The sequence below is a fragment of the Antechinus flavipes genome, chromosome 1 (assembly GCF_016432865.1).
Source record: "Antechinus flavipes isolate AdamAnt ecotype Samford, QLD, Australia chromosome 1, AdamAnt_v2, whole genome shotgun sequence".
NCBI lineage: Eukaryota > Metazoa > Chordata > Mammalia > Dasyuromorphia > Dasyuridae > Antechinus > Antechinus flavipes.
Window position 1 is genome coordinate 270,451,242 of NC_067398.1, and position 15,293 is coordinate 270,466,534.

Genomic DNA, 15,293 nt, shown 5'->3' on the forward strand with positions numbered 1-15,293 from the left:
GAACTCACAGATATGGGTTTGCATGTATATATGTCTAGGGATGTGTCAAGTTTTTTCAAAGGATTTTGACATGTCTTATATGATCCTTTCAACAGTATGGTGTGCCGTTGGATTAATTTGCTTGTTGTCTCTTTACGAGTTTGGATTTGTAATATTAATCCTTCAGAAGTTTATTTGAGGCTGGGCACCTTAAATGCAATTCCAGTTACAGCCACCAAGTAAATGCTTAATTAGGTAAGGCAGGTATTATTAACTCAACTGACAGAGGAAGAACCGAACAGAGACAGGTTGAATTCAACAGTTAGTGGATGCCGTGCCAGGACATGAATCTAATTTTCCTAATGCCTAGTCTGGTTCTCTTTCCGTTAGATTAGGGGCAGAACACTCCCAGTCTACGTTCCCTAAAGAGAATTGAAATTCTTTTCAGAGAATGTGTATGAGGGTGTGTTCAGGAAAACGTACTCTCCATTCCACCCACTGAATCACCGTTAAACACCAGATCTATCTGAACTGGAGTTATAGAAGGTAATTCCCATTAAAACTGTTTGTTTTGGGGCTGTCCCTTAAGTCTCCACATTTCCACCACTCCCTAGAGAGCCTGCCAATTTCAAAGCGGGGAGGAGCAGCAGTCTTTGGAGCTGGGAGCACTTCCTGCTTAGGAGCTGGTAAGCAAGAGGAGGTGGAGCTCTGCTCTCGAATCCCGCCCCGGGGAAGCCGCAGCAGTAAGTCCGGCCCGTCCTCTCTCTCTCACCCACGTAGACCCTTCCCCCTTCTTCCCCTCCCTCCCCCACCACCTTCCCCTTAAGCGTCTTCCTCTTTGCACTGCTCCAAGTGGGAAAAGGAGCGGGAGGGGGAGGAGAAGACCGAGGCCGAGTTTATGCTCCTCCCTCCAGTCTAAGGGTTGGCTCTGGGAAGCGCTAGGAGAGAGACAAGAGGCAGGTGCTGAGGACTTTGCATTATTAAAGCCTAAGGAGAGGGAGGAAAAGGAGAGGGATGAGGGGGAGGAGCTGGTGCTTGAGCGAGGAACAGCTCGTGAACCCGAAGTCTCAACCCCCACCAGTCCCAGCTAGCAAGCAGTAGCAGCCCCAACAGCTGAAGCTGCAGCAGCAGGAGCAACCCCACCACCAGCTGAAGTTGCAGCAGCAGCTGGACCGCGGCTCTGCAGAGTCCAGACACGCGAGAGAAAGGGAAGGAGGGCGGGGAGCCGTGGCTCCTCCCACACCAGCCGCGGCCTTTTAGCCGAAGCGGGAGAGCCCCCTCCCCTGCAGCTCTCCGCCAAGACGGGGGCGGGGGAGAGGAGAGGAGAGGAGGAGGAGCAGTGGTGGTTGAGGTGGTGGTAGTGCTTGTGGCGGCGGGTGCTGGAGCTGCAAGGAAGAGAGGAGGCAACAGCGGCAGCTTTTCCAGGGCCAGCCGCACTCAGCCATGTCGGCCGGAGGCGTCGGCACCCCCAAATCCCTGCCCTCCTCCGGGCCCAAGTCCCTGCAGGACATGCCGCACCCTCTGGCGGGCCCTAGCAGCGAGGATGTAGTTAGCGGTGAGCTCACTCCCAGCCCGGACCTGCAGCTGCCCCGCAGCTTCGCTGACAAGGTAAAGAAAGCTCTGCCATCCCCGGAGGGCAGGGAAAGGGAGACGGGGGTTGTCAGGCCTGAAGGAAAATGTGAGCGGGGAGTTGCATCTGGTATGTATTTAGGAAGTTGGGCTACAGGGGTTGATTTTTCTCATTTTCTCCCGAGCCCCGTAATGGGGATGGAGGGTCCTGAGAGCAAATTCTGGTATCCCCCTCCGACTGTATTGTCCTTCTGTGACATCTATTGAAAGAAGCATCTCCTCTTTCTTCCCCTGTCCCTTTTGGATTCAGTTACCACTGGGAGGAAGGAATAAGTCTGATTATGCTCTTTTGTTGCTGAGCCGTAGAGCTCCGATCAGGAGGAATAGACACTATTCTATCAACTCCTGTCTCTTTGGAGTGGAGGCGATCCGGCCTTCATATGTAGATGCCAGAAGATGGGAGCTTATGCTCTGGTTTGACTGTTAATAGGACTGGATGTTGTGGTTCTATGAACCTCACCTCTTAGGGATGTTCCCAAATAAGTTGCCGATTCCTTTTACTTCTTGAGAACCCAGAGAAGCAACAGTTAATGGCTTCTGTAGGAAGACTGAGGATCTTCATTCTTAACCTTGTGGCTTTCCTTCATTAAGTCATGTGGGTGAGAGATTTCTGGTTAGGTTATGTATGCGTGTTTCAAATCAGGTGACCATCAAACCTGCTGAGGAGGTGGAATGGTAGTTTGGACTAGAGTCCTGTTATTTTCAGTTTGGGTAGCCCCTTTTACTTGGATCCCGTTCTAATTCTTTTAAAGTTGAACAGATGTAATTTTCTTGGTGGCAGGAAAACCATCCTCTCTTCCTCTGTCCCCCTTTTGTAAATGGGGAGGTTCCTTTTTGCCTCCAGGAGCAATGCAAACCACAGTGCTATTTTGAGAGGCAGCAGAGTCTTTGGAGTGACAGGGGGCTGGTCACCCATGTCCTGTTGCTTGCAATTTCAGCATAAAGGTTTTGGTGTCCTCTGGAATTCAAGGAACGAGTATCACAATAGCTTTTTGCTAATTTATTCGCTAATTTCCAAAAATAAAGGTAGCATCAATGTGTGTTAAAAAATGCGACTTCCAGAATGGACTATTGGACTTAAGCTTTTCCCCTGCCTTCATCTTAAGATGGGGCGGAGTTGTAAGGGAGAAATCTTCCTTGGTGGGCTTGACTTGCAAGATACTGTTACAATCCAATAATCACATATATGTTGAACATTCAAAATATAGAATTCTCTATGTCCTGAAAAATGTGAAGCAAGCAAATAAAAAGAAGAATTGGAGAAAAAGATAAGCGGCAAAGGGACCTTGGCGATGCATGCACACACATGTAGATATCACATGTACATGCAGTACACCTATATTCATATATGCCTTATGAATGTATGTGTATATATGTGTGTATATACAGGCAGGTACACAATGCATTATTCATATATCATATATATATATATATACACACACAAATCTTCTTTTTGTTTGGAATCCTAATTTCATCAATATTGCTCTATGTAGAAACTCCCTTCTGGTGATGAAAGAAAACTCACCTTTAACTCATAGAGTTCCTTGGTATGTTGAGAGAAAAAAATAATTAACCTATGATTGCTATATGTGTTGGAGGCAGGACTTGAACCCAGGTCTTCCTTACAGGGCATCTATAATGAAACTGGTTTGCTTTTACCATAATTGAAATTACCATAATTTACCATAAGATCTTTAGAGGGGTGGAATGCATGTATGTTTATCTGAGAGCAGCATCCTTGAAAAATAACTTCCTCTAAAACCTTTGTCCTGTTTGTATTTACTAGTGGCAAATTTAACTCTGGTCTAACTCAGTTATGACCTACAGAGGTTTGGAGGATAGTAAAAGAAACTATAATCCTTATTCTAATTACTGCTTGCTTTCTTAATAAGTCTCAAGGGAAGGGAAAATTGCCCTAGAGGCATTATTATTAATTAGCAAACAAGAAAAGCATCCTGCAGTATGTTAACTGCTACACAAAACATTGTAGTAACATCATGCTGACTTTAGGCTCCCAAGAGAATGATTTATAAGTGAGCTACTTTGGTCCTTAGAGACCAAGTGAAGGTGTCTCTGACTTACACCTACAGAATTTTTTGCCTTGTTATTTTTCATTAAAATATGCATATCTTTTGGGTATGATATGATTTGAGTACTCAAGAAACAACCAATGACAGTGGGAATGTTTCTTTGGTTAGCAGACTTTTTTTCCCTTTTAAATAAGAAATATGATTTCATTGGTATACAGAAGTTGTTTTGATGAGTAATTTCCTTTATCGAAACACATCAGCAACTTCTCTGAAACTCAGATCCAAGTATCAGCGTTACTTAGTTGGCATGGTATTATCTTATATATGATATTAGCTTGGATAGTATTATAACTGTTATAGCCTTGACCCTACAGACAAGTCACTTAATCTCAAAAGTCAGTTTCCTTATCTGTAAAAAGAATAGAAAATCCTTTTACAATGTTGTAAGGAAGTGAAGCACTGTACAAAACAGTCTGCCACTATTGATGTATTGATCACAGCTAGAAAATAATTTTAGTATATTACTAATATTAAAGCATTCACACAAAAGCTGTAGATGGTCTGAAAGTAGAATACTACTGGATGGCTTCAATGTTAACATACATGCTTTTGTGGGCCATTTTGCTGTTCCAGGAATTGCAATCAAATGAGACGCTTAATAGACCATCCTATACAGTAACAAATCAAAAAAGTGTACTTAACAAAATAATGGAAAAGATATATAGCAAAAATATAGCACTTGTTCAGGTAAATACAGTTCACTTTTGTGAATGGATCTGTTCAAAAAGGTGGATTCAAGCTTTTGTGAGGTACTCATTATGTGATTATATACTGGAAAATTTTTTAAAAAGCTAAAAATAATCCCTGCCCTCAAAGATCTTTCATTTTAAGCAATTTACAACTCAATGGAGCATAAGCTCCTGTCATGTCTTCAGACAAGCTAAATATTATTGTTCCCATTTTACAGATGAACATTTTACAGTTTCTGACTTTTTCAGTGTCTACTAATGCAATATGTGAGAGTTTGGGAAAGATTGATTGAAATATGACAGGGATCAGAAGTGTGTATTGACTGGCTTGGAAGTAGTACATCTGTCAGCATATGGTCCTCTGGGACAACTGCCCTGACTTTGAGGGTAAGCGAAGATGGGGGAACTAGCCCAGCATATCTGCAAGGCCTCAAGTGACTGAGAAGCTACATCAGTAACTGGACCAGTCAAATCTCAGGAGCAATTTGTGAATTTTTTGGGAGGAGGGGTGGCAAGGGAGGGAAAGTCTAATAGCAAGAACCCTAGCAAATACTATTCCTTCTAATAGATCCCACTAATATCTAAATCAGAACTTTCCCACAAATAAATTAATGTTCCAGTAATTTAAAGTAGTGTAGGAGTTAAATTATAGAAGGGAAATAGTTGGTTTATTTTCTATCTACTTTTGCCTCGTCTCAACTTGGGAAACAAGATTTTAGTATGTCTAATTTCCATTAATGTTTAATTTAAATACTCCAAAACCCTCTCCAAAAAACAAACAAACCATCCCACCTATATTGATGACCCCAAGATCTCTCAGTGGATGTTTTCTATTTTTTGCTTTAGACTTAACATTTATTGGACATCTGTCCAGTATTGAATGTACTGGGTGTTCTTGGGACATTTCGGTCTGGGAACGATATACCTTAGAAGACATAGTCCTTGCCTTCATAAAGTTTATGATCTAGTTGGAAGGCAACATATAACAATGTGAAAAGTCAGTTATTGAATAAACAATAAAAAGGCTGTCACAAAGTAGTGTATGCTTAAAAGATGATAATATAGGCTGCATCTATGGCTGGGATGACTTGGGAAAACTTAAGGAAATAAGTATCTAGATTAAGCTTTAAAGAATGGGGGAGATGTAGTTAGATCAAGTTTGAAATGGAGTAAGTTGCATATGGACACCATAAATGAGGCAGTCAAGAGACAATTAGATTGATTTTAATAAAGTGGAGGTTTCCTTTGAGGAATAATGAATTGGATAAAAAATAGTATGGAGATTGTAAAATATTTTGAATATTAAGCCAGGATGTAGAACTAGGTCTTTGAGCAGAAAATTTAAAAAAGCAAAGCAGTGTTTTAGGAAAATTCATATAGTTGATCTGTCAGATGGATTGAAGAGTTGAGAGACAGAATGGAGGTAGAGAGATCAATTTGTTGGGGTTTTTTTTTCTATACTGGGAATAAAATAACAATTGAACTAGAATGGTAGCAAAGAGTGGGGAAAGGGATGGAATGAAAAATATTTGGGAGGAAGAATCTAAGAGGGTTCAGTGACTGACTTAAATTAGTAGGCAGAAGAAAGCGTCAAAGATGACTTCCAGGTTTTTAACTTAGATGACTGGATGTGAGGCATAAACAGAAATTGAGAAATCAGGAAAGAAAGCCTCTAGATCCCTTCAGATGATTGTGGAACATATAGCTGACAATGATCTATAGGAACTGGAGATGTGAGAGTGGAGCTTGGGAGAAAGGACAGTATTAGAAATGTATATATGACTTTTTTTTCAGCAGGGTTAGTGGAAGTGGATAAAATCTTTAAAGGAGTGAGATTGTGTAGAAAAATGTACCAAAAGACACTAAAAAGGACAAAGTCCCAGCTCTCATTTTTAATTTCAAGGAATGTCCATATTTAATAGGATGGAAAGAAGAAAATAAAGTATTTAGGGAGACAGAAATGATTCAGTGAGGGTAACAGCCAGGAATAGAACCCACATAATATATTGTCATGGGATAGATAATAAAGAATTTTATACAGGGGAATTTTATGTACAGTATTAAAAAAAACAAAAAACAGCACAGATTGTCAAGGAATATAAGACTATAGAAGGTCATTGACCTTCATTGGATTCAGTACAGGGGATTAAGGATAGTGGGTTGTGAGGATGTGATTAAATTTATTCTTTCTGGAATGAGTTACATAATGACATATAGAGTAACAATTTTTAATCTTAATGCTTTCTGCAAAATTCTAATTGCAAACGTAAGTGAAGTTGAGCTACACAGTCACTAAAACATATTCTTTAAAATTTTCTAGGTACAGCCAAAAATGGTGGTGGAAGTAGTTGTTTAATTAGTTTTTATTGATGTCTTCCATTTTTTACATCATCATAATTAATTCAGTATCCATCCTTCTTCCTCTCCCAGAGAGTCATCCCAATAAAGGGACCAAATTCATTGGTTAGTAGCTTTTTGCTGTCATTACTTACAACATATACATATTATTTTATTATTTAAATTTTTAGCTACTTTATACAAGTCAGCTTTTTGCTTTAATTATTTTAATAATTTTGTTATTGATCTATTTTGCAATTTATTTAGGTATTATAAAGATTGGTCTTGAGTATCATGAAATTTCTTTTATAGAAGTGCTTTAATTGGATATAATGGGGGAAAAGTGATATATTACCTAGTCTTTTAAAGTTATTTCCCTGCCTATGGATTTTAATGTAGATTTTTTTTTTTTATTCTGAGCTTATATAATGGAAAATTTAAAGCTCAATTTTGCAATTCTCATTGTCATTTATTAGTTTTGAAAAGCAGAAGAAGAGACTTTTGACTTGGTTTATAATACAAATAAAATGAGTTGGTTTATAATAATAGTTGGTTATAATAATAGTTGTCCTGTTTGAGACTTTGATTTAAATCCTTATATATTATAGAAGATTGAATCTAGGGGAAAAACTAAGGTATTTTGGGAATAGATTCATAAAATGTATGATTGCAATTCAAAAGCTACATTTGATCTTGCCTGAATATTATGTGGGTATCGTTTTGGAAAATTGTAACTGAAATCTGAATACCTCTTATACTTTATTTAATATTGCAAAGAATTAGATTTAGTATCTTGATTAATTTTGAAGAAACAAATTTACTTTTATTTTTCTTAAGTGATTTCAATAAGAGTGGATGAAGTATTACATTTTCTTTATATTTCAGTTTATAGCAATTTATATCAACAGCAACTTTACTATTCTACACAATATTTTTTGTGTTTAAATGTTGGCATAAGTGGACATTAAATATGCTCATCTATTTTAATCTACAGTAGTGAAATAGCTGAAAGCTTTCATGCTTTAATCTTGTCATATTCTGAAACTTCTCTTCCTGAATTTCCTTGATCTGCCTTCTAAAAATTCAGAAGAGAAAAAAGTTCTTTAGATTTTTGTTGAATCTGCACTTGTACCATGATTATTCTTCTTGTTGACATTGGGAATTTGCCTTCTGCTATTAAAACCTGTTTCCATTAATGGTGGTTTTAGAATGGTAGTTTAGTATCATTGAGACCTTTCATAGTAAAGATATATTTGTGAAGACATGATTAGATTTTTTTTTTTTTTTTGTTATTTGATTCTTTGACCAACTTTATTTTTTAATTGGATGTTTGTAGATAAAATGACGGGGGTGGATGATCCTAGCATAAAGAAAGAAGCAGCAAGGTATAATGGAAAGGGCATTGGATTTTGGAGTCAGAGGATTTATGTTTGAACCCCTCTGTTACTTCCTATATACATGACTTAAGGAAAGGTATTATTTGGTCTTCAGGTTTTTCTGATCCATGTAGGGATTTGGTTTTAAAGCTCAGTGTGGAAATGACTTTTCCTTTCTATGGAAGGGAATGAATGTTATTTTTTTTCTTTTTTTTAATGGCAGTGGAGAATGGTTAGGGTTCAGTGGTGCAGAGCTGATCCAGATATTGAGAAGTTGCCAAAACATATTACTAATGCTGTTTATTCTTCTGGACCATCCAAACTGAAGTGATAGTATATTTTCTGTTTCAGATAGTGATACCATAGCTGTCTATTAAAACTCTGAACTCTCAGAGATTTATCCCATGAAAAAGGCTATAATTTTGTATTACAAGAAGGCTTTGATTACCTTAGTTAAGGAGAGAACGAAGAGGCAAATTTTTGTTGTTGTTGATAGCATAAACTCCTAGGAAGTATCTTATGATCAGATTGCTAGAGTATAAATTTGTGTGGCTGAGTTTGGAGGGAAGGGTGTTTGGGGAACTAAATGAATGAATGAAAAAGTATCAAGCAGTTACCGCGTGCTGTAATACCTAAGTATTACAATTTAGAGAGTCTCTTTTCTCCTAGAGTACATACTTTAATTGGAGAAGATAATACATGAAGAGAGAGAAGATAGCTACACTATGGATGGCATAATTTAAGGGTACACATTTTAAACAAAATACATATTCAGACCATTGGGAGATCACATGACAATATCTAAGGATCTGTAGAGTATTGCTTCAGTCAATCAAGCTGTTCCAAGATAATTAGTAATTCCTGAAAGACTTTAGGCTGTAGTAGAAGAAAAGATGGTAAATAGTCTTCTATGTTACCAGAAGGATAATATTGGATATTTTTGGCTTAACAATTGGTATATACCATGTAGCTCTTTCCACTAAATTGTCTTATGACTGGGGTCTGTAGAAGAGTAAAAAGAAGAAGTAGGGGGAAGAGTTCCTTTCTTTTTCTAACTATTACATTAAACGTATATTCAGCATATGGAGGTTATTTATTCACTTTTGTAAAAGATACTTTGATTTGTGTCTCTTCAAGGACAAAACCTTTTTTCCCCTTGCAGAGGGATCTTCAAAATTATTCAGTATAGTTCACCCAATGAATGTCCAATAACTATTGATTGAATTCTGTCATTTTACTAATTTAATTAATCAGATATGGGAAACTAGATGTATTATGAGAAAGTTGTACCATTATAATATAATGAGGAAAGTTGGAAGTTCAGATTTCTGGTTCTTCTGCCAGTAATTTGTGTAGTCTGGAGCTGGCCACCTGGTTCATCTTTGCCTCAGTTTTCCGTCTTTAAAAGCTGGGACATAACCCTCTATGTGTGAGGCTGAATTTTGATATAAAATTAAGATAATTATGTTAAGTAAATGATTTTTTTTTTCAAATTTACATAGCTTTTTATTTACAAGATATATGCATGGGTAATTTTTTTCAGCATTGACAATTGCCAAACATTTTGTTCCAATTTTTCCCCTCCTTCCCTCTTCCCTCCCTAGATGGTAGGTAGACCAATACATGTTAAATAAGTTAAAATATATGCTAAATACAATAAATGTATACATATCTACACAGTTATTTTGCTGCTAAGAAAGTGAATTTATCCTTCTACCATTTCACTCTGTGAGCTGAGTATTCTTACCCTTTGTAACCCCTTCCTATTTTATGAGAACAACAACCAAAAAAAAGTGAACATATTTAAAAGATGTGGAAACAGAGTTATGGTATTTTACTTAATTTATAAAACAAGTTTAGAAGGTTATATTGATGTTGACTATTGTTTTCTATAAAACTTTTAATTTTTAAAATGCTGCATGAATCTCATCTAATAGTAGAAGTCAGAATGGTTAGTGTCTAATGAGTAGCTAGGTGCATCTTCAAATTGTAGTAGGTACTTCTACTAGATATTAGTGAGTCAAGACCTTCAGGCTTTCTAGACATGAAGATATAGCTGCTAAAAGTTTTCTCCTACATTTTTCCAGTAGATGGAAGTTGAGATACTTTTCTCCCTGGATATATGAGATAGAGTTGTGAAATAAAGTGAACATAATATAATAAATATATAAGCTTTATATACATAAACAATTATTTCTTGAAAGCATGCAAAATTCTATTACATGATCACTTTAGAATTAGTTGTAAAGATACTAATGATGCTTTTGTCTATGTTGACCTGATGGTTCTATATTTTAAACTTAAATTGAGCAGAGCAGTGTGTGTGTGTTGTGGTTGTGCTACTATATACACTGTTGTGTATGCTATAGCATATTGTAGCATGAGGAAATGCAGTTTGATTGTTCAGTCTGTAATGCCGGAGAAACTGAGGCAGGAGAGAGATTAGAGAGTTTTTAATATTTTATTAATGGGAGAGTAAGATTGACTGGACAGGACTCTCGTCTCAGATTATCCAGTCAGACAGAGATAAGTATACTGGGACCAAGGAATCCATATTGGGATTCCAATATTGGAATCAATATTGGACATATTGGTCCCAGGGCTGGAGGACCCAAAGAATCCAGCGTCCAGCATACAGCTGCCAGATGCCATTCTCCAGCAATGAATGGAAGAACAACAACTTCTTAAATACCTTTTTGGAGACAAAGAAGAGAAAGGGAGGGAAGGTTTTTTTATCAGGGAGGGGAAGCCATAAAACCTAAAAATTCCAGAGACAAAGAAGTAAAGATATCATGGGTTGGTCTTGGAATATTCTAAAGGAATATTGTAAATCCATAAAAGAATCAGGAGAGCTACTCTTTTATCTTGCTAATTCATAACCTGAGAGCAAATAATCCTTAGTTTTACTGGGTCAGAGACAGAACAGTTAAGGTAACTGAGACAGGGAAACTGAGTCAGGACAGTTAAAGAAAACTGTGGCATAACATTCCACACTCTTTCTCTCCTAAGTATTCAAACCTTTGAATCTTAGCACCTTCCTCTAGATACCCAGGAGGTCTTTGATCCACCTTATGTAAAGCAAATGAGCCAAAAATAAAACTAGAAAAAATGTAAGGACTCATATGGCAAGAGCAAGTCTCTCCCTGATAACCCCAGAGTTAACAGCTGTACAAAGGCTCCCTTGTTGCAAGCATGTCAGGCCCTCTCCCAGTTCTGGAGCACCACCTCAGCCAGAGAATCCAGTTTGAGATGGACAGTTAGGTCTGTGGTCATTTGTGCACTTAACTCAGTCTCTGCTTACAAAGCAGCAGGGTCCAAGGCCCATTCACAGAGGCAGCCCTCTCCATGGGGGAAGGATGAAATAAAGTGAACATAATATAATAAATATATAAGCTTTATATACATAAACAATTATTTCTTGAAAGCATGCAAAATTCTATTACATGATCACTTTAGAATTAGTTGTAAAGATACTAATGATGCTTTTGTCTATGTTGACCTGATGGTTCTATATTTTAAACTTAAATTGAGCAGAGCAGTGTGTGTGTGTTGTGGTTGTGCTACTATATACACTGTTGTGTATGCTATAGCATATTGTAGCATGAGGAAATGCAGTTTGATTGTTCAGGCCATGGTAATACATGGCATTCACTATCTATTATCTAACATTTTCCAAAAGCTATTTCCTATGGATACAGATTTCTCTATTTCTTTTTTTTTTTAACCCTCATCTATATAGTCATTTGATTTCAAGGCTCAGAATGGAAATGACTGTTTTCCTGCTTGGGAAAGGGAAATGAATGTATTATTTTTTTCTTCTGTTTATAGTGCTGTATTTGGGGAATATATTACTACATTTGTTTATAGTGCTATATTTTTTGGGGGGAAACAGCTAGAGAAATAAGAATTAGAATTAGTTGAAGTTTGAGTTTATTATTGCTTAAGAGCTTGCTTTTGTGCATAGGGCACAAAACCCTAGAAAATTCAAAGTACTTTTGATTGGGGAAGTTCCTTGGTTTACTCTTTCATGCAATTGGCCCAAACTTTTTAGCATTATTGATTAAATTAATCTTATCTGGGTTATGCTGCAAATCAGCATAAGTAAATCTTGTCTTCCAGACTCACTTGAACAAATGGGAAGAAGACAATGTCAAATCTGGTGTTTCATCTTGCCTTAGGCAGTGCCTCTTGGGAAGTGTTTCTGGGAAATTTTTAAGAAAGTCTTCAAGAAACTGTTGTTGGAGCACTTAAAATCTTCTATAAAAAGTAGTTTAAGCCTTGTTCTAAAAAGTAGGAGGATAGGCATAAGGATGTCTTGAGTAAAAACCTTGGAACAGTTGCTGTAAGAAACTCTGTAAAGAGTCTCTGAGAGGTCACTGAAAGGATTTGAACGAGATAAAATGAGATCTTTCAAGACAGTTGTGAAAATCGAGTAAGGCTTCATCTATTTCAAAGTTTGAGTAGGCCTGAAGGACTTTAAGGTAAGGACATACTTAGTGTCTCCTCCCTGCTATCTTAAGGACATACTTAAAGTGTCCCGGCAATCCCCTCCCTGTTAGCCCCCTAAGGGCATACTTAAGTCCCCTTCTTATTATCCTCCCTATTTCAGCCAAATATGGGCAACTATGTACTTGTTGGTCAAGTTCAATTTCTTGGATAGTTCCCGCATTTAGAATGTAAGATCCTCAGCCAATAAGGATGAGGGTCAGTGGTGGGAGGGGGAATTTGCGTTAGGGACCCTACCCCCTACGGTGCCTCCTCCTTTCGATTGTCTGCTCGATTGGTGGGAGGCCCATTCTCGAGAGAGAGAAATGGAGTTTAGACACTTCCATTGGAGAGGTATACCTCCAGACTGGAGATGCAAATGGTTGGGGTGATTCCTGGCCTCCAGAAAGAATAGAGTATGAGCCAGCCACTTGGGCTCAAGATGGAAGTTGGAGATATAGAACCCCAATATATATGTTGAACAGGATAATTAAGCTTCAAGCAGTTGTAGAGATTATTACCAATCAGACTGCTGAGGCACTAGATCTTTTGGCTGACCAAGCTACTCAAACAAAATATTATTTTACAACAGCCTTATGCTGGATTATTTGTTAGCTGAGGAAGGGGAAGTTTGTGTGAAACTAAATTTGTATATTTTGTTGTATAAAGATGTTGAAGAGATCTCAGTGTATAAATAAGAGGGGGGACTGAACGAGGGTCAGTGGTGGGAGGGGGAATTTGCGTTAGGGATAAAAGCGCCGACCCTACCCCCTACGATGCCTCCTCCTTTCGATTGTCTGCTCGATTGGTGGGATGCCCATTTTCGAGAACGTAAATAAACTTTGCTTTTTTTCTAGAGATCTATCCAGTTGTTTTATTAATGGTTTCTGACCCACACAGATTGTTGATCATAATCTGTGTCAGAAGTATACCTATTTGATAATTTTTTTTTATTCTTTGTTGTTTTCTTTTGGTTTTTGAATTGATTCTGTGATTTTATTGGGAAAAGAAACTTCTTCCATTAAAGAACTGTAATTGCTCTACAGCATAAAGTATTAGAGTTGCCTGTGGTATGTGAGAAGTTTGCCCAGGATCATATGGTCAGTATGTGGAAGGGGACTTGAACTCGGGTCTTTCTTAACTCCCATGCTTATTCCCCATCTACTAATATAGTGCCTCTATGGTATGTAAGTTAAGAATTTAATTATAGTAGGGGCATTCTGATGAATATGTAACAATGGAAAGTGATAGGCCAGAGCCTTTTAGAATTAATAATTTTCTCTGGTTCTCTGAAATGTTAAAACAAAAAAAAAAAAAATGAGGTATATGACTCTTTGGTTGACTGATGGAAATATTTGCCTGCTTTTTTTCCATTTCTCACCTTCTGCTGTCATTGTAGTGCCATCTTTCCTTCTCTCCCTATCAATTTAATTCTTCCCTTTATCCTCTTTTAATTTAGATAGCTTTAGCTTTGCCTAGGTATGACATTTGGATAAATCATTTAATCTCTTTGTCCTTTACTTTCAATTGTAAAATGATAGAGTTGGACCTGATGATCTCTAAGGTTTCTTCCACAACTTCAGTTTTCTGATACCTAGTGAAAATTAAATTTAGTACCTTCTCCCTACTCACACTTCATTGTTTCTAACTATTGCTCCCCATTATTTTTTTTTCCTTTATGTCCTTTGGATTTGCTAATCTCAATCTGGATCATCTTCATCCTTTGTAAATTATGAGTCCATAGTCTTTGTCTCTGGTGTCTCTTAGCATTGTATGCTTAAAACCCAGTCTAGAAAATGCTCATTATCCACCAGCAATGTGTGGGTATCTGTTTTCTTATAGCATAACCAATAGTTTTGGAGGGGGGCCAATTTGATGGGTTTGAGATGGTCTCCCAAAGTTGTTTTAATTTATGTTTCATTGATTTGTGGGCAGCCTCCTTTTGAATCTATATCTATCTCCCTTTCCTCCAGTTTATTGATCTAAGGAAAACCAAGTTCAACCTAAACATACTTGTAGCCTGACTGCTATTTCTTAGATAAGCCTCATCCTTTATTACTGGATGGAAGTGGAGATAGGATTTAGTCTTTCTCCTTTCTTTTCTATCCCATTGCAGGATCACTTTTCTAATCATCTCTTCTGTGTCTTGCATTTTGAACGTACATTTTGAACACATCATTGTTTCTGTTCCCTTTTCCCCTCCCCCATCCATCCCTTTTCTGTCTTACATGGAGTCTGTGTGTTTTTCTGTTATCTTTCCCTAATCTGACGTGGACTTTATAGTTTGTATTTCTTTGTCTCTGTTATTTGTTTGGAAGTATAAATGATGATCCAAAACATGATACATTTAGAGTTGAAAAGAACTTTAGAGGCTTTCTAGTCTAACAAACTGATTTTATAGAAACCAGAGAAATTAAAGTGAGTTGTCCAAGTATTGTGTGACAGGAAGTGGAATTTGCACTCAGATGCCATGACTCCAAAGCCAGTCTTTCCATTGTACCATTTAGAACCTGGTACTTTTCTCCTCAGTCTATTAGAGCTGTTACACTTGTTTGGGACAAAAAGACCTACCCAAATTGACTACTACAGAGAAAGCAGAATTATTTATTAGAATTTCGAGAAGCAGATCTCATCCTGGTCTATGAGCCAAATTCACAGCAGGAGAGAGCCACTCCCTTGAAAATGTTCACAATATTTATACATTTCAG

At 37.5% G+C, this 15,293-nt stretch overlaps 1 protein-coding gene across 1 annotated transcript in view; it reads left to right on the top strand.

Moving 5' to 3' along the window:
* Positions 1-631: 631 nt before the first annotated feature.
* Positions 632-15,293, top strand: part of SNX30 (sorting nexin family member 30) — a 191,131-nt gene continuing 176,469 nt past the window's right edge. Inside the window, exon 1 of the mRNA XM_051961344.1 lies at positions 632-1,587. Within this exon, the coding sequence (XP_051817304.1) occupies positions 1,423-1,587 (165 nt within the window). The 5' untranslated portion in view covers positions 632-1,422. The remainder of the gene's footprint in view (positions 1,588-15,293) is intronic.